The 23,290-nt window shown below is 51.4% G+C and overlaps 2 protein-coding genes across 2 annotated transcripts; one reads left to right on the forward strand and one right to left on the reverse strand.

Annotated features, from left to right (window-relative positions):
* The first annotated feature begins 3,563 nt into the window (after positions 1-3,563).
* Positions 3,564-13,295, forward strand: Guca1a (guanylate cyclase activator 1A). The gene is made up of 4 exons (XM_028887105.1): positions 3,564-3,949; positions 11,723-11,872; positions 12,660-12,753; positions 13,033-13,295. Exons 1-4 carry the CDS (start codon positions 3,749-3,751, stop codon positions 13,194-13,196), a joined length of 609 nt encoding a protein of 202 aa, XP_028742938.1. The 5' UTR covers positions 3,564-3,748; the 3' UTR covers positions 13,197-13,295.
* Positions 13,296-14,362: 1,067 nt separating this feature from the next.
* Guca1b (guanylate cyclase activator 1B) lies at positions 14,363-22,730 on the reverse strand. The gene is made up of 4 exons (XM_028887229.2): positions 22,116-22,730; positions 17,754-17,903; positions 16,678-16,798; positions 14,363-15,489 (listed from the first exon to the last, which is right to left on the reverse strand). The coding sequence occupies exons 1-4, from the start codon at positions 22,320-22,322 to the stop codon at positions 15,362-15,364; spliced, it is 606 nt and encodes a 201-aa protein (XP_028743062.1). The 5' UTR covers positions 22,323-22,730; the 3' UTR covers positions 14,363-15,361.
* Between the last annotated feature and the right edge of the window lie 560 nt (positions 22,731-23,290).

The raw sequence follows: 23,290 nt of genomic DNA on the forward strand, positions 1-23,290 counted from the left end.
CCTCCCGATGTCCTGTCTGTACGGTCGTCTCCCTGGTGAGGCCTGGAACTTGCTTCCACAGGCCCCATAGAGTGGGACAGATGACAGAGGTGACGGAATGTCACTGACTCGAGAGGCTACGTTGTAAGACTCCCGGTTAGCAGATTGGAGGAGACTCCCCCTACTGGCTTGGAGTAAGAGGCACACCATGGAAGACTCTGGAACAGGAGCTGTGGCAGCGTGTAGAAGCGACAGCCCAAGACCTGCGGCTGTCCTCAGACAACATCCCGCAAAGAACTGCGGCAGCGGCCGCCACACAGCGACGAGGACGGGAATCCTGCCCCAGCTCCCGTGAGTCAGAAGGCTGTTCTTCAGCTGAGCACTCAGAGGAAAGCACCACCCACCGACTCCCCGACAGCAGCATGTGGGACCATGTGGCAGCTGCTGGATGATGCGTCTGTGTAGGTTTAAGCTGCAGTGTAAAAAAATCTCATAAAGCATGTAAACAAATGTCAGTGGTGCTGCGGGGGAGGTGAACTCTGCTGAGATTTGGGGACAATCCTTTAGGGTGAATTCTAATTGTCTTAATAATAAAAACCCGGAGCCAGATATCGGGGGTAATGCTGAAAGATCAGAGACAAAGGAGCAAACCACAGCCACCTCTTACCTCGCCAACTCCTCAGCCTGAAAAGAAAGAGGCCAACTCCTATCTCTGCCCGCCTTATATTCCTCTCTCTGCCTAGCCAAATCACTTCCGGTCTCCACCTCCCTAGTGCTGGGATTAAAGGCCTGTGCCTCCTAAGTACTGGGAGCAAAGGCATGAGATCCCAAGTGCTGGAATTAAAGGTGTGTGCCACCATTGCCTGGCCTCTATGGTTAACTAGTGGCTAGCTCTGCACTCTGATCTCCAGGCAAGCTTTATTTGTTAGAGCACAAACAAAATATCACCACATTTCCCAGTTTTTGTCTAAAATAAAAAAGGTTATAACTAATATAAGAAAAACTACATACAATGAGTACAATAACTATATACAATATATACAGACAATAAATACATCTAGTCCATTAACAATTCACAAATACAGAGAAAATACTGATTATCTATCCTATCTTGGTGAATCCATAAGGTTGTGCCTAATTCACTTTCTATTCTAACTTACCGAAATTATCTTTTAATGTCTCTCAACATTATACACTTTAATATGGTGATGTTTTGTTGGTGCTCTAACAAATAAAGCTTGCCTGGAGATCAGAGTGCAGAGCTAGCCACTAGTTAACCATAAAAGCCAGGCAGTGGTGGCACACACCTTTGATCCCAGCACTAGGGAGGTGGAGACAGGAAGTGATATGTCTGGGAGGAGAGAGGAATATAAGGCGGGAGGAGACAGGAGCTGGGGTGGGGGGTGGCTTTCAGACTGAGGAGTTGGCGAGGTAAGAAGTGGCTGTGGCTTGCTCCTTTATCTCTCTGATTTTTCAGCACTTACCCCAATATCTGGCTCCGGGTTTTTATTATTAAGAATAATTAGGATTCGCACTACACGATCCCTGTACCACAAGTCTACAGACCTCAACCAAAGTTAGGGATCCCCCCTTTGTGTACCTTAAACTCATCCTTTCAGGAGAATAGATGCAAAACAGACCTGACTGGTTCTTCTCCAAAAGATGACCATCCTTTGGGTTATGTGAACATACATTCATTATGAAGCACTATAAAGAACAGATGGCTTTTATATATTTTCAAATATTTTATTTATTTATTTTTTTGTTTTTCGAGACAGGGTTTCTCTGTGTAGTTTTGGTGCTTGTCCTGGATCTTGCTCTGTAGACCAGGCTGGCCTCGAACTTACAGAGATCTGCCTGCCTCTGCCTCCCAAGTGCTGGGTTAAAGGCGTGTGCCGCCACTGCCCCGGCCTCAAATATTTTATTACATTTTCATTTGTGTGTATGTGTGGTGTGTGTGTGTGTGTGTGTGTGTGTGTGTGTGTGTGTGTGTGTGTGTGTGTGTTGTATATGGTATGTATGTGTGTGTGGTGTATATATGTAGTGTGGTGTGTGTGTGTGTGTGTTGTATGTGGTATGTATGTGTGTGTGGTGTATATATGTGGTGTGGTATGTGTGTGTTTGCCACCAATAAATACCATAAATCTTCTGAATGGCTGAGATACAGCTGCTCTTCATTGCTGTGCCTGTCACTTGCCTGTGCCTACAAGGAAAGGACCCAAATGTCCCTTTAGCACAGGACATAGGGCCAGGCCATCAAACCTCAGGGTCCACCCTGCTTACCCTCTTCTTCCAGCCTGCACCTCCTCAGGGACCCACAACCTTCCCAAACATGTCACCAGCTGGGGACACATGAGCCTGTGGCAGACAGTTCCCGTTCTAACCACAGTGTGGCACACAGGACGCTTGGAGACAATTCTCCCTCTGGGACTACGAAAGCCGGACACAGAGAGGAAGCCCAGCTCAGGCGCATTATTGACTCCTCCATGCCCTCCAACCAAAGCTCATGTCTTCAGCAGTAGGGCCCTGCCACTGAGTGCTGGGGAGACAGCCCTCAGCACTGGCAGGCCTTTATGGTGTGTGGGGCCCCAGAGACCTCTTGTCAAAAACCCCTAGGGAGGTAGCCTACCCACGGCACCGAGGTTTTCACCCACCCACCCCGTGGCTCCTGGGCGGTGACGTTTTGCACCTGTGCTGTGTGCCATTGTTCAATCTCTTCAATTTCTGGTTTCATAGATGCTGTTACGGATTTTTAAGAAACTCAAGGGTTTGCCATCATAAGCTCTTTGCAGACGGTGAGCAGGGTCTGTCCTGACATCACCTGTTACAGGAACGTGCCAACTGGGTTTGGGATTCAGCATTTACGGGAGCCTGGGCGACACATGGCCAGCTCTGTCACAGAAAATCCCTACCAATGGGTGATGACTCTCACGAAAACTTCATCCTTCCAGCCCCCCGAGGAAGGCAGGTCCACGGTCTCCTCTCTTTCAGCAATTGCTTCTTGCTCGTGTACCCGCTGCGAGGGACCTTGAAATCTTGTTCTTGGGAGTTTCATGATCCTTTTTCTTTCTCTCCAGGAGGGGTGCTTCTCATCAGTGAGGGGTTGAGTGTGCACGTTTAGGGTTCCTTCCAGCTCCCGGGGACATGTCTCAGAAGCCCCTAAACTCTGAATCCACACAGCAGCTCTCGTGTGATTGGATCCCTCGGTGACTTCTCAGTCTAGAATGCACCTGGACAGCTGCGCACAGCAGCACTACCAGGTCCCGTGTGGCCTCTGTCTGGGAGAGAAGCCAGGTCTGTCTTACATGTACGGCAGTCCTATGTCCGAAGGCAAGAGCCAGAACATTGGGGATGCAGGCGTACGAGAAGGGCATGGAGGTCATAGGATCAGAGCAGCTGCCGGCCGGCCACCCACTGGATCCTGTTAAGGGATTAGGAGACTGTAAACTGGGTAGAAAAATCCTCTCATCTGCAGCTCAAGGCTGTAATCTTAGGACCATGGGTCCCTAAGCTTATTCTATTTCCATTCCTTGCCGCCCCTGCTGGTGTAAGGATTTGGTTTTATCCCAGTCCTCTGGCACCCCCTCGTCTGGATGGGAGTCACCGCCTGCTCTCCATCCTTTCCAGTCTCCTGCGCCATCTGACTCACTGAGTGGCCTTTGTGAGAAGGGAGGGCAGGTTCCGTAAAGCCAAGCCACCTGGTGCAGGGGACACTAGGGAGCAGGACCCCCTGTCCATCTAGGACGTCAGTCTCTGGTGGGCCTGGACCATGGGCAACGTCATGGAGGGCAAGTCCGTGGAAGAGCTGAGCAGCACCGAATGCCATCAGTGGTACAAGAAGTTCATGACGGAGTGCCCTTCTGGCCAGCTCACCCTCTACGAATTCCGCCAGTTCTTTGGCCTCAAGAACCTGAGCCCCTCAGCCAGCCAGTATGTGGAACAGATGTTCGAGACTTTTGACTTCAACAAGGTGGGCCAAGGATGGGAGGGAGGGGAAGGGGGGGATTCTTGGGGGATGAACAACTGGGGGTGAGGGGGAGAGAACAAGAGAAAAGAAGTATCCGTCCTAACAGTTACTTCAGGTTTTCACTGTGTCTGAGGCTGAGTCTTACAGTGGAACCAAGGCTGGCCTTCAACCCACGGTGATCCTCCTGCCTCGGCTTCCTAGGTGCTAGGATTACAATGTAAGTTGCCATGCCCAGCTTTAGCCACCGGGGAGCTGAGTCAGTTGGTGTTTCCAGCATCATGTTCATCTGGAAGGTAGATTTTGACATTAGAGGTTTGATTCAGCAGATGGTAAGGGTCTCCTCTTTAGGCCCTGGGGATACAGTGATAAGAAGACCCACTTCACGGTGGAAAGCAGAGGTCAGAGGATGAACGCAAGGGTTTCTCTGTCCTCATGTTCTACACCTCAGTGGCTTCCAAGACAGGTGTGAACATGTCCAAGATGGCCACTGAACACCCAAGGTGCTGTTTCTGGGTGGGTGTGCTGCTTATGCCGAGAGCCCTAGAAGCTCCTTGAATGTGAGGGGTGAAGTCAGAGAGAGAGAGAGAGAGAGAGAGAGAGAGAGAGAGAGAGAGAGAGAGAGAGAGAGAGAGAGAGAGAGAGAGAGAGAGAGAGAGAAGGACACTGAGTTGCCGCATTGGCTAAGCTGGTCTGGGCAGGCACACCATAGTAGCGTCTCCATGATATTCTGAGTATTAGAGTATTAGGACTGGACCTAGGCTGGGACCCAAACATCTAACTCCCAAACTCCCAGGACCTTGGTTCACCTTTCCCCCGGGGCAGTCTGAAAGTGCAGGTGGAGAACAAGTAGCATGTCTTCCTGGAAACTACCCAGATGCACCGAGTGGGATTTATGGAGATGCTGGAGGGACAGCCTTGAGCCCATGATTGAACCTGGATCTGCTTCGAGGATGGGCACTGTTGGCTAAGGTTTCTGTTGGAGCTGGGTGTGGTGGTGCACACTGCTAATGCCAGGACTCAGGAGGCAGAGGCGGCCTGGTCTCTGTGAGACCAGTCAGGACTACATAGTGGGACCCTGTCTGATGGGGGGGTGGGCAGAGACAGAGGAACAGATTTGTTGGAGATCTTCTGTCCATCTGCCGGTTATCTGGAGCAGTCAGGTATAACGATGGAGGAATCCAAACCTGCAGACCTGCTTCCCCACCCTGTGTCCGCTGATCATCAATTGGGCTGGCCTCTCACTGGGACATGGGGTCTCTCAGCGATGTGGGGCTACATACCCACTGTGGCAGAGGGAACCCCTTGAACACACCACTGTGGTCAGGGCTTCCAGGGAACACCAAGATCCTGCTGTGGTTATTTAAAACTCACTAATATGTGAGTTGAGAGGCCAAATCGGATTATGAACTCAAGGACCAGCTCAAGGGCAGTGTCCTGGTGTCCGAGGGCTCTTCCCATGTGGGGAGCTGAGCCACAGAGGCTGAGATAGGGTGCTGAGGTGAAGGAGTCACCTCAGGGTGGATACCCCAAAGCGCTTCAGGGGAAGTAGAGGTCCCTCCTGACCAGGTTGGGAGAGGCCCCAGGACCTTACCTCCAAACTCCCTGAAACATCCCCTCTCCATCTGCTACAGGAGCCCTTTGTGTTGAGACATATCTGTAGGAAGAGTTCAAGTCACCCACCACCCAACTCCTCACATTCACCTAACCCTAGTCACTAGTGTGCCATCTCTTCAGTTTCTGGGGCATGTGCTAGCTGGGACTCAATCCTTTTCACTCAAAGTTGGGGGCTGGGCACGGTGCTGCAATCCCAGCACGTGGGAAGAAGAGGCAGGAAAATGTTCACTCTTAGCTACACAGTTGGTTACCAGCCTGCCTGGGGTGCGTGAGACCCTGTCCCCACCCCCAAGCTCCCTAAACAACCGAAAAGTCAGTCAGTCAACCTTGCCCTGGGGCCTTGTGCTGCTGTGGCCCTCTCTCTGTGGAGCAGTGGTTCTCACCCTTCCTGACCCAGCGGCCCTTAAATACAGTCCCTCATGTGCGGTGACCCCCAACAGCAAAATTATTTCATTGCTGCTTCATAACTGCAATTTTGTTACTGTTATGAATCGTAATTTTTTTTTTCTTTTTGAGACAGGGTTTCTCTGTGTAGTTTTGGTGCCTGTCCTGGATCTTGCTCTGTAGACCAGGCTGGCCTCGAACTCACAGAGATCCTCCCGCCTCTGCCTCCCGAGTGCTGGGGTTAAAGGCGTGGGCCACCCCCGACAGGCATGTAAATATTTTTGGAGACAGTTTTCCGAGGGGTCGTGGCCCACAGGTTGAGAAGCGGTGCTCTAGCTCCTGCTGGCTCCCGCCTCCCCGCTATCTCTGCTCAAGCCTCACCAACCCACTCCCTGGTTTAAACTTTATTGATAAAATTGGGTCTGGCCCCACTTCTGCCTTTCCTAGCCATGGCTTTCTACCCAGAGCAGCTTTCATTTTTAAAATTTTATTTTTGAAATGGAGGGTTGGCTCAGCACTAAAGAGCTCTTGCCAAGGACGTGGGTTCGATTCCCAGCACCCATATGGTGCTAACAACCTCCTGTTCCATGGGATCCACCTCCCTCTTCTGGCTTCCTTGGGCAATGCATACATGCAGGCAAACACCCACATGCATGAAAATTTAATTTATTTTTATTAATTTATTAATTCATACTTATTAATTTAAAAATTCACTCATTTAATTTCTTGTTTTCTGGTGCCAGATATTAACTAGCTCTGACCCCTCTGGTCTGACTCTCCTTGCTGGGGTGTGTGTTTTGTGAGGACAGGGACTTACCTTGTTGATTGCTGTGGTTCCAGATCTAGGACAGTGCCTGGAACATTAGTTATATGAGTAACTGAATATATGAGAAATCCTGAGCCTTTTGGGCTAATATGGATTTTATAATATACATTAATTTAATTAAGCAATTATTATAATGAAGAACATAGCCAAGCATGGTAGTGCATGCTTGCACTTAGGTCGCTGAGGCAGGAGAATCACCACAAGTTTAAGGCCAGCCTGGGCTTCTAACAAGACTCTCTCTCTCTCTCTCTCTCTCTCTCTCTCTCTCTCTCTCTCTCTCTCTCTCTCTCTCTCTCTCTCTCACATACACACACACACACACACACACACACACACACACACACACACGAGTCTGAATAATACCTTCCCACACCATTGTATTCAGTTGCTCTGTGGGCCACACTATCTTGACCTTGACCCAATGGCATCAGCACAGGGCAGTTTAATAGCCCGGCCTTGAGATGGAACACATCCCTGACCACTTCCTTTGGAAGCAAAGTGCTGTTAAAGTGCAGTTGTTCAGATGATAGTCCAAGGCAGGCTCTCATGTAGTCCAGGCTAGCCTCAAAGTCATTACCACTGCTGAGGGTGACTTTTTTCCCCCCTGAGACAGGGTTTCTCTGTGTAGTCCTGGCTGTCCTGGAACTCACTCTGTAGAGTAGGCTGGCCTCGAGCTCACAGAGATCCGCCTGCCTCTGCCTCCCGAGAGCTGGGATTAGAGGCGGCTGACTTTAAATGTTTGTTTCTCTCTCCTTGTGCACAGCCACACCCGGTTTATACCATGCTGGGGACCAAACCCAAGACTTTAATCATGCTCGGCAAGCACTCTACCTACCAGGCTACACCCCAGCTCCTGCTTTTGTTTTTGTGACAGAGTCTCACTGTGTAGTTCAAGGCTGGCCTTGAACTACGTCTGATCCTTCTATCTGCCTCTCGGGTGCTGATGTGACAGGTGTGCGCCACCATGCTTCACTGTCCGAGAACCTAGCTGTGTAAATAAAGTTTTATTAGAGCACACTATGCTCACGTCTTTAAGAACTATGGGATAGAGCTCAATGATAGACGCTCGCCTCGTGTGCTCAAGGCTCTGAGTTCTGTGGCCGCGGCTCAGTTGGTAGAGTGTTTGCACAGCGTACTCGAGGCTTGGGATTCAGTTCACCACATAAACTGGCTGTGAGGGTGCATGCCTGCAGTCTTCGCACCCGAGAGGCAGAAGCAGGAGAATCAGAAGTTCAAAGTTATCCAGGCTGTATAGGGAGCTGAAGACCAGGAAGGCTTAGAGACTTTTTTTTTCTTTTAAAGGCATGGGTTTCTATTCTCAAAATTATCTCAAAACATCCAAAACACTATTATAGCCGCACTGAAATGACAGTGACTGGCTGCTGTTCGACTGTGTGGCTGAAACGCTGACTCCTTTAAAAAAGTCAGCCATTCCAGGGCGAGGACCTCTGGGTTCCAGGGAGCTGCCCCAGATACACGGAACGGGGGAAACCAGGGAGGCAAAGGGGAGGCCTGGGCCCTGCCCCCTGCTAGTCCCTCCAGGGCACGATTGTGCAGGGTCATCACACCATGCACAGATCCGTGTTGTCCTTTCAGGCTGTGTCTGAGCACTGGTGTAGAGTTTAGAAGACCCAGTTTCGAGACAAGGCTCTGTCATTCAGTTAATTGTGTGGCCTCATCCCTCTCAACTGCAGCTTGAGTGGGGACGGAAGTGGGCAACTCCTGGGAGGAGCTGTGGGATGAAATGAGCGAATGGGAATTCTCAGCACAGGAAGTCCATGGGAAGTGCTGGAATAAAAGGACTAAGGGCCAGCGAAATAGCTCAGCCAGTAAAATGCTTGCCACACGCAGGTGTGAGGGTCTGAATTTGATCCCCAACAACCATGTGAAAAACTGGATGCTGCGGGGTGGTGGTGCACGCCTTTAATCCCAGCACAGGCCTCAAAACTACACAGAGAAACGCTGTCTCAAACCCCTCCCCCCCAAAAAAAATTGCTGGATGCACACTGTAACTTTAGCCCTGGGAAAGGGAGTAGATAGAGGTGGGTCCCTGGGGCTCATTAGCCACCAGTTTAGCTGAATCAGTTCCAGGTCCCAGGAGAGACCCTGTCTCAAAACATAATGTGGAGAGTGATAGAGAGAGATACTTAGTATCAACCTCTGGTCTCCAAAAGTATAGCCATGTACACACATACACACACACACACACACACACACACACACACACACACACACACACACACACATGCTCCATAGCTGTACTGGTACTGAGGAGAATCCATTTCACAATCTCTTTATTTAAATTTTTTTTGAGATGTGTATCTGTAGTGTGATACTCACAATATTGCCCAGTATGACTTTAAACTTGAAACAATCTTTCTGCCTCAGTCTCACAAGTTATTGGGATTACAAGTGTGTAGCACCCTGCCCATACCACAATTTTGGAAGTTCATATTGTCTTTCCTATCTCTGCTGAGGACATGGGGACTCAGAGGAACCCTGTGACTTGTCCAAGGGCACGTCTTTCCCAAGAGGTGGCTTCAGTCTTTTTAGTTTTTCCATTGCTTCTTTGTAGTCATAAAAAAAAAAAAATCACAACAGTAATACAACTCCTTGTTAGAATGTTCAGTAATACAAGAAAAGGAAAAGTGAAGATCGAGGTACCAAGGCTGGAGGCATGAGCTCTTAGCCCAGCATGCAGGAAGCAAGGCATGAAGATCCTGGGTTCCAGGCCAGCTGGGGCTACAGAACAAGACCCTGCTTATTTAGTGTCTATTATGTGTCGAGCGGTTCTGTCTCTTCTCCAAGCGTTGTTGCAAAGGGCCTTGGTCCATCCCCATGGCCGTCCTGGGAGGTACGTTGAGCAGAGATGGAATGAGCTAAGGTGTGTGTAGAAGCCCCAGAACACAAGACATCACCACGCAAATGTTCACTCTGAGCCAGATCCTTGCTGTGTTGCTCAGGGTGGTCAAGGTCTTGCTTAAGGCCAATGGCCAATCAGACCAGGGGGATCCCAGAGGCCATCTCGCCATGTCTCTGCAAGCTCCCATTGCATGCATCCAATGACAGAGATCCCATTCCTGACTCAGATGGCCCTCCCACAGGTGTCTCCATTTACAGCTCTAATCTGCCCGCTTGGACATCTTGGGGCCGCTGCTCTCGCCCTTCCTTGGCATGCTGGGATTGAACCAGAGGCAGGAGCAGAGCGGCAGGGGTACTGGAGGATTGTCCGGCAAACAAGTCTTGTGCTCCTTAAGCGGGGGACGTAGTCGAATGGTAGCATACTTACCTGAGGTACTTGAGGCCCTAGGTTAAATCTCCAGTATTGCAACAACTTTATGTTACACATGAAAGTCACATGTTCCTCCATGACTCAGTGGAAGTGTCGCCTTCTCTTGAAGGATCGTCTGAAGTCCCCTTCTGTCCTGCCCTATCAGGGCTGGGGTGATGCTATAATGTCCTATCCAGATATTGGATGCACTGTGATGGCATAGGCATCTCCCCCCACCCCCAGTGACTTGGTACTGGTCGTAATGAGCAGTCATCCTGGGACTGGAGAGATGGCCCAGTGCTTAAGAGCACTTGCTGTTCTTCCAGAGGACCTGGGTTCAATTCCCGCACCCATGTGGGGCAGCTCGCCATGGCCTGTAACTCCAGCAGATCTGACACCTTCACATCTGTACTCACTACACACACCCCACTGGGCAACACACACACACACACACACACACACACACACACACACACACACACCACTGAGAACAGAGTTAGTTAGGTGCTGGAGACATGGCTCAGTGCCTGAGTGCTTGTTGCTCTTTCAGAGGACCAGAGTTTGGTTCCCAGCACCCACATCAAGGTGTTTGCAACCACAGAGGACTGTGACCTCCTCTTCTGGCTTCCAAGAATACCCACCCACACATATGGCAAACACACAGACACATAAACAAAAATAAATAATTTTTTAATATTTAATTTATTTTATTTTATGTGCATTGGTATTTTGCCATGGGTGTCAGGTCCCTGGGAACGGAGTTACAGACAGCTGTGAGCTGCTGTGTGGGTGCTGGGAATTGAACCAGGCTCCTCTGGAAGAGCAGCCAGTGCTCTTAATTGCTAAGATATCTCTCCAGCCCAGTAAATAAATTTTTTTAAAGAAAGCAAACAGAGCTGGGTGTAGTGGCACACATCTTTAATCCAGCACTCAGGAGGCAGAGGCAGGTGGATCTCTGTGAGTTCGAGGCCAGATATCTACAGAGCGAGTTCCAGAACAGCCAGGGCTGCACAGTGAAACCCTTGAAATAAAAACAACAAGGAAAAAGAATGACAACATCAAGCAGCATTCACTGACTTCCTGTGCTCCGCTGTGCCAGCCACTCAAGCTGCAGGAGCTCACTTCATCAAAAGCAATGCTGGCAGTCGGCGCCACTGCGGCTATTCTAGATCAGGAAGTCGAATGCCATAGAAGGGACAAGCTAAGTCCCACATCCTAAAACCCAGAGAGGGCCAGGAGGCGGGATTCAAACCCGCACCTCCAACACTGTCCTCCTGTCAGGACAGGGCGACTGTTTCACTGAGCTCCGAGTCCTCACAGTCTTAGCGCACAACAGGGCTCAGTGGAGCTTGAAGCCAAGAGGAAAGAGCCTCCACCTGGGCATCCTCCCGCTACCTGCCAGGCCAGCTCTCCCGTTTTGACAGGTTTGATTGACAGCCTCTGAGGCGGGCGATGTTGGAGCGTCCAGAAAGACAGATATTGGTCGTACAATGCACAGGCCTCTGCTCCCTTCTACTTAGTATCTGAGGGCTTTTGGATGCAGGGGTGGGGTGAGGGAGTGAGGAGGGAGAATTGGGCAGAGCCTTGGAGCTGGGGTTCTGGCTGAAGTGGGAGGGGCTCTGAGGAGGGTGGGCGGAGCCCTGGTGTGCTGACCCCGCCTCGCCCCTCTCTGCTCACCCAGGATGGCTACATTGACTTCATGGAGTATGTGGCCGCGCTCAGCCTGGTCCTCAAGGGCAAGGTGGAACAGAAGTTGCGCTGGTATTTCAAGCTCTACGACGTCGACGGCAACGGGTGCATAGACAGGGACGAGCTGCTCACCATCATCCGGGTAACTTCAGGTGCAGAGGGCTGGGCCAGTGGTGCGTGGTGGGTGGTCAAGGCTGGGTGCCAGGGCTGAGAGCCCAGGATAGAAATGGCAGGCCAGAATTGGGATGGGATCTGGGACGGAGGGATGACAGCTTTCTCACCAACTGCATGATCTGGGTCTCAGTTTCCTCACTGGTACTAAGGCGTTGCTAAAGCTCCGCTCTACCGGTGTGTGTGTGGTGGTGGTGGTGGGGTATATGGGACGCCAGAGGAGGGTGTCAGGTGTCTTGCTCTGTCGCTCTGTCTTACTGAGACAGGGTCTCTCACTGGATCTAGGTTGGTGACCAGCAGGCCCCAGCAGGCCTCTTGCCCCACCCCCACCCTCACCCCCAGCCCTTGGGTTACAGGAGCAGGGGTCACACCTGGCTTCTCACCTGGGCAGCAAGCATGCTTTCCCGGCCATCTCAGCATCTGAGTCTCACTCTGTAGACCAGGCAGGCCTGGAACTCATGGAGATCTGCCTCTGCCTCTGCTTCCCGAATACAGAAATTAAAGGCATGTGCCACCAAGACACCCCCTGGCCCCCTTTTTGAATGACAAGGTCTTACATTGTAGTGTAGACTGGTTCACAGCTACTTGGCCATATTGACCTTGACTTTGAGGCTTTCCTGCCTCAGAATCCCAAGCGCCCGAGGCCCTGAGGTACCATGATCTCCACTCTGAACAGCTCTCGGGTCTGACAAGTGTGCTCTGCTCGCCCTCCCACCCCTGAGACAGATCTCCTGACTTCTGTCTGTCTGTCCTCCCAGGCCATCCGAACCATTAATCCCTGGAGCGACTCATCCATGAGCGCCGAGGAGTTCACAGATACCGTGTTTGCCAAAATCGACATCAACGGGGATGGTGAGAGGGCCAAGGAAGGGGTTCCCCAGGGGATGGCAGCACCTCTGGAGAGGGGCAAGAGAGGAGAAGGAGGGGGGCCTCCTGCTGGCCCCGTCCTCCACCCACCCACCTCTGCTCTGGCTCAGAACCGGATTTGGGGATCCCTGCACCAGATCTTGGGTTCTGGATCCCTTACCATTGCCCCCCAGAGCTGGCTCTGTCCCCGCCCTTTGCAAGTATCCACCCTGAGCCCTGGACTACTGAGACCCCATCCTGCCAATCCCTTTCTCTCCATCCCAGGGGAACTGTCTCTGGAGGAGTTCATGGAAGGCGTCCAGAAGGACCAGATGCTCCTGGACACGCTGACCCGAAGCCTGGACTTGACCCGCATTGTGCGCAGACTCCAGAACGGTGAACAGGAGGAGGCAGATGCCGGCGACCCCGCAGCAGAGGCTGCGGGCTGAGCCTTGCCCTGTGGCTTCTGCATGTTGAGGACTGGCCCGGGGCGGTGCCTGGTGTGGTTGTTTTGTTCTTGTCTTCACATTACATAGACTCTCCTGAACTCTGCAGAGGCTCCGCTTGTTTCTTTGGGTGCATAGTGCCAGCGGAGGGCAGTAGCGTGGAGTTGAGAGCCCCGCACAGAGGATGGTCCCTGGTCCCTCCTTCTGCTTGGTGCTTCCTGCTGGTATCTCTCCGTCCTGACGTCCCTCTCTCGCCCCTCACATCTTCTTGCCCAGCTTCCCTGCTGTATTTCCAGGCCACGTCCTTTCGGATGTGGAAGCTCTAAGAGGCTCCTGGACCTCTGATGGAATCCTGGCATCTGCTAATGCAGCTTGCGGCAGTCACACCCTGCCCTGACCCTGGAGCCTGTTTGTGTGGCTTCAAGTGATGAACAGACATTTACTGAGGCTCTACTGCCAGCTGAGTACCCTCCAGCCTACTTCATACACATCCATTACTCCATACACCTGCCTGACTCGGGGAACAAATCTCCTTGCCTACCTGGGATACTATTGCAATTTTCATGGAATGTTTCCATCTAAGTGATTTCTAAAGGAAACTTTATAGCAACATCCTGGGAAATACAAAACCCCAAGGGACTGAGAGGCCACTCAGCAGCAAGAGCTGGTTGCTCTAGCAGAGAACCCAGCACCCACATGGCGGCTCACAAACCTCTGTCACTCCAGTCCCAGGGGATTGGACGCCCTCTTCTGGCCTCCGTGGACAATGCACACACAGCACACAGACATATGCAGGCAAAGCACCCATACACATAAAATAAAAATAAGACTAAAAAAATGAAACAAAACAAAAATCGCTCAAGTTCAAGTTGGGCATATGGTGCACACCTGCGAGGCTAGCACCCAAGGGGCTGAGGCAGGATTGCCATGGGTCTCGAGCTAACCTGGGCTTCTGAAACTGTCTCAATTGCCCCACAAAATGAAAACAAATAACCTCTCCTCAGGAACAAAAACAACAAAAACCTGGGCCTAGTGGCTCACACTTGTCTTAGGGCTCTAGAGCTTGAGGCAGGAGTTCTGGCTAGCCTGGGCTATAGAATGAGCTCCAGGCTAGCCTGAGCTACAGTGTGGGAACTTCTTCAAACAAGCAAAGAAACCTCCCCTCAAGGTCAATAAGTTAGTTTACTTTATTTTAACATAAAAACATATCTACTCAAGGACAAGCCAATAATCTGTCCGGCTTCACATTTCAGTGTCTAAGCGTGACACTGCTCCCACTTCCTGTCCTCTGAGGGGCCTTCCGCAGCTGCACTGATGGAAGGATTAACTAGGGAGGAAGGACCCCTGGGAACCTAACTTCTATACTGGGGTTGCATGAAAGATGGTTCCATGACTATCTAGAAACTGTCTAGTCAGCCTGCAGGACATTAGGGAGTCCAAGAGCAGTCGGAGGCAAAGTCTGGCCTGGAACCCCAGTCACAGGTGCCTGGTTCTCCCCAGAGATGAAGAGAAGGTGTCTCCACCCTTACGGAGGCATGTGGGCTATGGCTGGACCTGGTGGCAGGCTCACACTGGCGATGGGTGAGGAGGAGGAGGAGGAGGAGGGGGGGGGGAGCAGCACCCAGCACAGCTGACACCTTCCCTGGTGAGCCCAGCAGGTCTCCAAGAGCAGGAAGATCACAGACATAACTGTCTGCGGCCATCTGCCCCCTTTGTCAAGCCTGGTGGCCACCTGGGGGAGGAGGCTGCTCAGGGTGGGTGGGGCTGTGTCACGGTCCTTCCCCATCCTTATTCTCTTTTCTGACGCTTCCTACCAATCTTCGACTCCCACCCCACCCTGCAGCCGCTCCATCTCCACCAACAGCTAAAGATTAGAAGGAGCCCCCCATTTCCCACCAAAGCCCAGTTCTTCCAGGAGCAGCTGGGGAGCAGTGTGACAGAGTTCCCCTACAATGCTAGTAATCCTGAGAACGGACTGAACCCCAGTGGGCTTCTGCAGACCGGGCAGCCGCTGCTCATCCCTTGTTCTCCCACACCCGGAGTATCAGGAAGTCCACACCAAGCAAGAGTCTGAGCCAACCAGGTCAGGGGCCTCCTGCTACTGTGAAAGCCTGGAGCACCCTGGAGGCTTAGAGGGGAGGGTGGGCTCCGGCGGGGTCCCCAGGCCCTCAGAACATGGCACTCCTCCGCCTTTGCTGAGTGATCCAGCTGCCAGGGTTGACATCCATCTGGAGCATCTTCATTACCCACTTGTCACGCCGGGCACCTTCAACGAACTCCGTCAGGGACAGCTGGCCTGAGCAAGGAGGGGAGAGATGGTCACAGGGGAGGGAACCAGGGCCTGGGCTCATGGGGAGGGCCTCTCCTAATCTGGGGCCCACCCTGCCCCGAACCAGACTGAAACCTCAGATTCCAGTCCATAGCTTGTCAATGCTGAGTCCACAGGAGCCTCTTACAACTCACATGTGTGTGTGTGTGTGTGTGTGTGTGTGTGTGTGTGTGTGCACGCGTGCGTGTATGCTCAGGCTCAAGCATTCATATGAAATCCACAATTTCCAGTGTCATGCCTCAGGCACCAACTAGTTTCTTTTTCTTTTTTTAAGACAGGGTATCACTGTGTAGCCCTGGCTGGCTTGGAATTCACTATGGAGACCAACCTGGCCTTGAATTCACAGAGATCCTCCTGCCTCTGCCACCCACATCTTTAATATTATTATTACTATATTATATAAATATGTTTGTGTATATATTTGTATATAAACATGTATGTCGTGTGTGTGTTTGTGGGGGGGCACACGCCCCACACCCCAGTGTGAGTGCGAAGGTTAGGGACAGCCTGCAGTGGCTGGTTGTCCCCTTCAACCAGGGATTTAATTCAGGTCACCAGGCTTGGTGACAAGCGCCTTCATCCACAGAACCATCTCTCTGGCACCTTTTTTTTTTTTTTTTTTTCTCGAGACAGGGTTTCTCTGTGTAGTTTTGGAGCCTGTCCTGGAACTCACTCTGTAGACCAGGCTGGCCTTGAACTCACAGAGATCCGCCTGGCTCTGCTTCCCAAGTGCTGGGATTAAAGGCATGCACCACCACCGCCACCACTGCCCGGCTCTGGGACCTTTTTATTTTCTAAAAAATGTATTTGTGCCTGGAGAGTTGGCTCAGAGGTTAAGAGCACTGGCTGCTCTTCCAGAGGACCCAGGTTCAATTCCCAGCACCCACATGATGGCTCACAGTTGTCTATAACTCCAGTTTCAGGGGGTCCACCACTCTCTTCTGGCCTCAGTGGGCTCTGCATGCACATGTTGCACAGACATGCATGCGTGCAGGCAAACACTCATGTACATAGCACAAAATTAAAATACTTCTCCTTATTTTCATGCTCAGCCTTGAGCGGGTACTCTCAGCAGAGTTGTGCCCTGCAAACGTGCTCTGGTGTTTTCGGTGCCCTTTGAGATTTCAGGTCAGCCTCTCCCCAGATCTCTCTTACCATCTCCATTCTCGTCCACCAGGAGGAAGATCCTGTCCACCACCTCCTCAGGTGTGAGCAGTTGGCCCTGCTGCTCCAGGTCCAGCTCCACCCGGCAGGCTTTCTTCAGCTTGTAGATTGCCTGTCAGAGAGAGAAAGAGCTAGGCTCCTCTGACAGACCTCAGGGACCTGTGTCCCTTAGTGCCCCCTCCCTAGCACTGGCCTCCAGGCCGAGCATCCTCACATCACCTGACCCAGATGTCCTGGTTGCTTTTTGTTCATCTGACACTAGGTAGGGTCATCAGGGAAGAGGGAATCTCAACAGAGAAAACGCCTCCAGCGCCGGTCTATTGGGCACTTCAGCATCTTCTTGATTAATATGGATGGGGGGGTAGCCCATTGTGGGCAATGCCACTCTGAAGCTCACTGACCAGGCCACTTAGTGGAATCAGAGAGCTTTAAGAATGAAAGACCTTCTCAAAACAAACAAACAAAAAGTACAGGGGCTGGAGAGATGGCTCAGTGGTTAAGAACACTGGCTGCTTTTCCAGAGGACCTGGGCTGGACTGTCAGTACCCACATGATGGTTAACAACCCCCTGTCACTCCAGTTTAGGGGATCTGACCCCTCCTCTGGCTCCTGAGGGCACAGCAAAAAATGGTACACCACTGCAAATGCAGGAAAAACATCAATACACATAAAATAGCAAAACATAAATTTCTTAAAAACATATAACCACAAACACACACCACACATGCCGCCTGCCTCACAAAAAGAAACAATTTTGATTTTTGTTTTTGTTTTTTTCAAGACAGGGTTTCTCTGTGTAGTTTTGGTGCCTGTCCTGGATCTCACTCTGTAGACCAGGCTGGCCTTGAACTCACAGAGATCCGCCTGCCTCTGCCTCCTGAGTGCTGGGATTAAAGGCGTGCGCCACCACTGCCCACAGCTGGGACATCTTGATGGCCCCAGATAACACGTTGTAAATGATTTCATCCCTTCTACCCTGACTCAGTGCCAGGTGGCTCCCTGTTGAGCAGGCCACCACGCCCCAGAAATGAGAAGGGGACAGGGCACGCCCCCAGGCAGATACTGACCTCCACGATGTCCAGGAGCTCCAGGCGGTCGATGCAGCCATTTCCGTCCTTGTCATAGATCTTGAAGGTCCACCTGAGCTTGTGCTCCAGGGTGCCCCTCAGCACGAGGTTCAGGGCCGCCACGTACTCCAGGAAGTCAATGGTGTTGTCCTGCATTGAGTGTGGACAGTGTTGAGGCCCCAGATCCCCAGCCTCTCCTCCCCAGAGCATGGGTCCTCTTGACACGATGTCCCCGGGCCCCGTGTTCCCTCTCCCCTGCACACAGGTGGCCTCTGTGTCGCTGTGCATGCTGCTCCTCACCCTGGGACCCTGCTCATTCTCTGCCTCACCCTTCCATGCAGCTGGGACAGCAGACCCATGCCACCAGGGCTAGAGAACTGGTCTTCACTTGTCCAGGGCTTTCCATTCTTAGAATATTATCTCTCAACCTAATTCAGTTTCCACGCTGACCCCCACGCTGTAGGAGGCACATTCTGGCACAGCTCCTTCCTGGTGTAGCCTCCACCCCTGTGAGGTCATAGAAACTCTGGGACGGACCATTTCTGGGACACCTCTGGCTGGGGTTAATCTCATCTGTGCATGGGTCAGCAACAATTACCCACGGTAGCCTGGGATGGACGGACACACCCATACCCTGAGCACAGGCTGGAGGCCCCCGGGAGATTAACTTCCTTGGCTTGGCTGCGGGGTGCCCTGGCCCTGCAGCTCTCACACAGGAAGTCAAACTGGTGCCTGTGCTGGGGCCGGTCCGGACAGTACAGTCTCGAAAGGTCAGCAAGCAAGCAGAAGGAATCCTGACTAGCAAAAGAGATGGCTTCAGCCACCCTTACATTTTTTTTTTTTGTAGATTTATATTTATTTTGTTTTACACGTATGAATGTTTTGCCTGCATGTGTATATGTACAACATGTGTGTGCCTGGTACCCATGGAGGTCAGAAGAGGGCACTGGGTCACATGGAATGGTTGTGAGCCACCATGTGGGTGCTGGGAATCAAGCCTGGGTCCACTGAACTTCAAGCCATATCTCCAGCCTCCATCTTCCTTTTTCAAAACTCCATCCCCAGGCTACACTCAAGAGGTGTTGCAAGAGAGAGGAGGGGCAGAGATAGGAGGCTGAGGCAGGGGCATCTCAAGTTTTAGACTAGACTGGGCTACCTAGTAAGGCCCTGTCTCAAAACAAACAGGCTGGAGAGATGACTCAGTGGTTAAGAGTACTTGTCCTTGTAGTGAGTCTACGTTCCCTGCATCCACAGGGCAGCTCACTACATCTACAACTCCGGTTCTGGAGAATCAGATGCCCTCTGACCTCCGTGGGCACCAGGTACACGCTGCACTACGTATGCAGACATGCTGGCAAAACGCTCATATACATAACATAAAACAGTTCTCAAAATAACAACAAAATCCCAGTCCTCTAGGCAGGAGCACTGGAGCAGGAGTTAAGACGCCCAAGTGAGTGCTTGACCTTGGACAAACAGGCTCACTTTCTTGCGTTGGATGTGTTGGTGTGGAACAGGCTCTGTCTGTGTGGTCAGTGTAGCAGGAATCTTAAAAGTTCTTATTAATAAAATCAAGCCTGAGCCAGGTATTGGTGTGAACTGGAAGATCAGAGAACCAGAACAAGCCACAGCTACCTCACCTGGCCAACTTCTCAGCTGGTCTTGTTTCCTCAGACTGGAAGCTTCTGTGTCCTCATCCAGAATGGCTCTCAGCTGAACTGCTACTCAAAAGCCTGAAAGCTTAACCAGCCAAATGCTTCTAGTTTCTGGTCCTCACGCCTTACATACCTTTCTGCTTTCTACCACCACTCCCTGGGATTAAAGGCGTGAGTCACCATGCCTGGCTGTATCCTTGAACAGATGGATTTCTGCCTCTGGAATGCTGGGATTGAAGGCGTGTGCTACCACTGCCTCTCCTCATGTTTAATATTGTGGCTGTTGTGTTCTCTGACCCCAGATAAGTTTATTAGGGTGCACAATGTTTTGGGGAACACAATACCACCACAGGTCAGTGTTGGCCTCACACTAGTGATGCTTTCTAGAGCTGAGTGGCAGCATACTCTGCCACACCTAGCTGTCAACGCGCCACCTTTCACCCCAGTTTTCTCATCATTTAATTTGGACAAAAAAAAAAAAAAAACCAACAACCCGCACCCCTCCTACAGCCTTGAGGAGAAGAGGAGGTGGACCTGCGAGGTCAGAAGTTGGCTTTGTGCCCTGTGGGTGTCTCATGGGTGACCTCAACAGAAGATCATCACTTTGGAACCGCTGAGCCCACCCTGAGTGGGGCTAAGGGCCTTAGACCTCAAGTGGCATTCCCACCGAGTCAGCTTGGCACAAGTTCTGCATGACACTTTCTTCAGATCACCTGTGTGTTCCCTCAATCAGGGAGCCAAAATAGTCTTTATTCCATACTACAGACTGCAGGGGCTTGGGCATGGTGGCACATGGCTTTAATCCCAGAATTCAGGAGGCTGAGGCAGGTGGAGCTCTGTGAGTTCGAGGCCAGTCTGGTCTATTGAAGAGTTCTAGGACAGTCAAGACTAGATAGTGAAACCCTGTCTCAAATAAAAATCAAAACAACACACCACAACAAAAAGGACCTCAGGACACTGAACTAGATAGATAACCTTTAAAAACCAAGTCCTTTTTCCCCCATATAATTATTTCTTTTTTTTAAAAAATAATTTACTTATTTTTATTTTAGGTACATTGGTATTTTGCTTGCATGTACGTCTGTGTGAGGGAGTTGGATCCCCTGGAACTGGAGTTACAGACAGTTGTGAGCTGCCATGTGGGTGCTGGGAACTGAACTTGGGTCCTCTGCAGCAAGTGCTCTTAACCACTGAGCTATGTCTCCAGCCCCTGAATTAAAATACATATTTGAAGCAAAGCTAGAGTCGAAGAGAATTTGATACAGATTTTACATACCAGGGTTGAGAGAGAGAAAGACAACTTGGGAAGAAAATAAGAGACACTAAGAACGTGGCTCTGGGCGTCTCGGAGGACAGGAGCAATGGATTACATTAAGATTGGACCTGGGAGAAGGCTCAGTCTGTAAAAGTGATGCCATGCAAACATGAAGCCCTTCCCTAGCACCTACACAAAGGCTGAGCAGGGGCCGGGGCGGGTCGAAAGACCGCCTCAGTCAAGGGCAGGTACTTCCCCACCACCTGTAACTACAGTTCCAGGGATCCACTGCCCTCTTCTGGTCACCACGGGCACTGCACTCATGTGCGCAAACCCTCACACAGTTTAAAATTCGGTAGAACTTTGAAAAGAAAACAGAGTGTGGTGGCATCTACTTGCTATTGCTGAGAGAGTGGACACAGGAGGATTTCTGGACTTACTGACCAACCAGCTTATCCTCATCAGTGAGCTCCAGGTCAATGAGAGATGGTGTCACAAAAACAAAATGGATGCCTCCCAGGAAATGACACCGAGAGCCATCTCTGGCCTCCATATGCACACAAATGTACCTCCCGTCCATAAACACATGAATGCAAACACACATACATACAAATTATAAGGCCCGATTACCATGTGTTTATTATGTAATTTAGTGCCTTTTAGCTGCTGGTGTCATTGGAGGGCTTAAAGAAACTCTGGAATTTGATTCATGCAATCCCTCGTGTCTTAAAGAGTTGAAAGGGGGAGCTGGAGAGAAGACTCGGCAGTTAGAGAATTTAACCTGTTTATCAGAGGACTGGCATTCTGGATCCCAGCACCCACACTGGGCAGCTCGCAAACACCTGTAACTCTAGCTCTAAGGTATCTGATGCCCCTTTCTGGTGTACACACACGCGAGAGCGCGCGCGCGCGCACACACACACACACACACACACACACACACACACACACATGCACACACGCACACATGTACAATTGATCTTTTTTTTTTAAGAGTTAAAAGGGACTTTAGGAACTACCCACCCACCTCCCAGTCAGTGTGAAGCCCCCTCCAGCCTCCACAACAGGGAAGAACGGAGCGGCCTCTGTCTGAAGGACCCTAGCAAGGGGCGCTCTTTGTCTGTGCTAAGATGGCCTTGGGACATCTCAGTTCCCTGCGTTAAGAGCAGCAGGCCTCTACGGGGGTTGACAAACTGCCCCTTTGCTGCAGCTCCTGACTCAAAATGCCCAGGGAAGGCCCAGGCTGTGTGCCAGTGACCCTCGGCTCTCAGGGAGAGGATGCAGAGAGCCGAGGAGGAGAAGGGAGAGGGACACATGATGGGAGAGGGAGGAGTCGGGGGAATGGCGGGACAGAAAGGGCGCAGGGCACGGAGGGTCCCACGCCGAGGGCTCACGGACGGGAACGGCACCCGGTGCACTGGTCACGAGTCCCCTGCAGGGAGGGCTCCTTACCCCGTTCTTGTCGAAGGCTCGGAACATGCCCTCCACATACTGGGTGGCCTCCTCATTGCCCGTGACCTTGAAGAAGCGCTTGAACTCGTGCATGAAGAGGGTCCCGCTGGGACACTCCACCACAAACTTCTTGTACCACTCCTGCAGCTCCGCCACGTCCATCTCCCCGGCAGCCTCCGCCTCCTCCCAGCTAAACTGCTGCCCCATCCCGGCTCCTCGAAGGCCTCGGCCGACCTTAGGCTCCGGCCCCTCGCCTCCGTCGCCTCCGTTCGACCAGCGCTTTCATTGTCTCGGGGAAACTGAACTTGATTGGTAGTGGAGGACCTCCAGAAGGGGGGCAGCCGGGGCCAGCTTAGCTGTGTAAGACCATTAGAGGATTCCCCGAAGTGACTGACCTCCATATGGCTAAGCTTCCCCGCCTCCCCCTCCACAGGCCTGGGGAGAGGCAGCAGGCTATGAGCGTAAGAGCCCTGCGGGGTTTCTCGGTCACACCAGTGTCTGCGGCTCCCTCACAGGCCACGCCTGAATCTGGAAGTTTTCATTTTCCAGCTTAAAGGACAAATGCTTCTCCCAGCCATCCCGCAAGCCCTGAACTCGCCCTCTCTCTCAAGCACTAACGACCTGCCGGATCTGGGAGTGTGGGACTAAAGTATCTTTGAGTGTCTTATATTGAAGGCCATGTGAACCTCCTTTAGAAGCAGTTACATATTCCCTCTGTTGACCAAGTATATGTTCATTACATATTGAGTCGATCACATATTCATTGTACGAGAGGCAGGGGGATCTTGAGTTCAAAGCCACTCTGGGCTACCCTGTTGACACAGGAAGACACCCCCGTGTCAACAACAAAACAATCAAATTATATATTTATGCTGTCTTTTAGATTTTATTTATTTTTTGGAGACAGGTTCTCACATTGTAGCTCTGGCTGTCCTAGAACTCACTGTGTAAACCAGAATGGCCCTGAACTCACAGAGATCCACCTGCCTCTGCCTCAAGTGCTGGGATTAAGGACTACCATGCTTGGCTGTGTTTTATTTTTATTTTGTGTGAACAGGTGTTTGTATATATGCACATATGTATCACATGAATGCAGTGTTTCATAGAGGTCGGAAGGTGTCGGTTCCCCTAGATGTGGAGTTACATTCATTGTGAGTCACCACGTTGGATGCTGG

Source organism: Peromyscus leucopus, chromosome 16_21 (genome assembly GCF_004664715.2).
Source record: "Peromyscus leucopus breed LL Stock chromosome 16_21, UCI_PerLeu_2.1, whole genome shotgun sequence".
In the NCBI taxonomy this organism is placed as follows: domain Eukaryota; kingdom Metazoa; phylum Chordata; class Mammalia; order Rodentia; family Cricetidae; genus Peromyscus; species Peromyscus leucopus.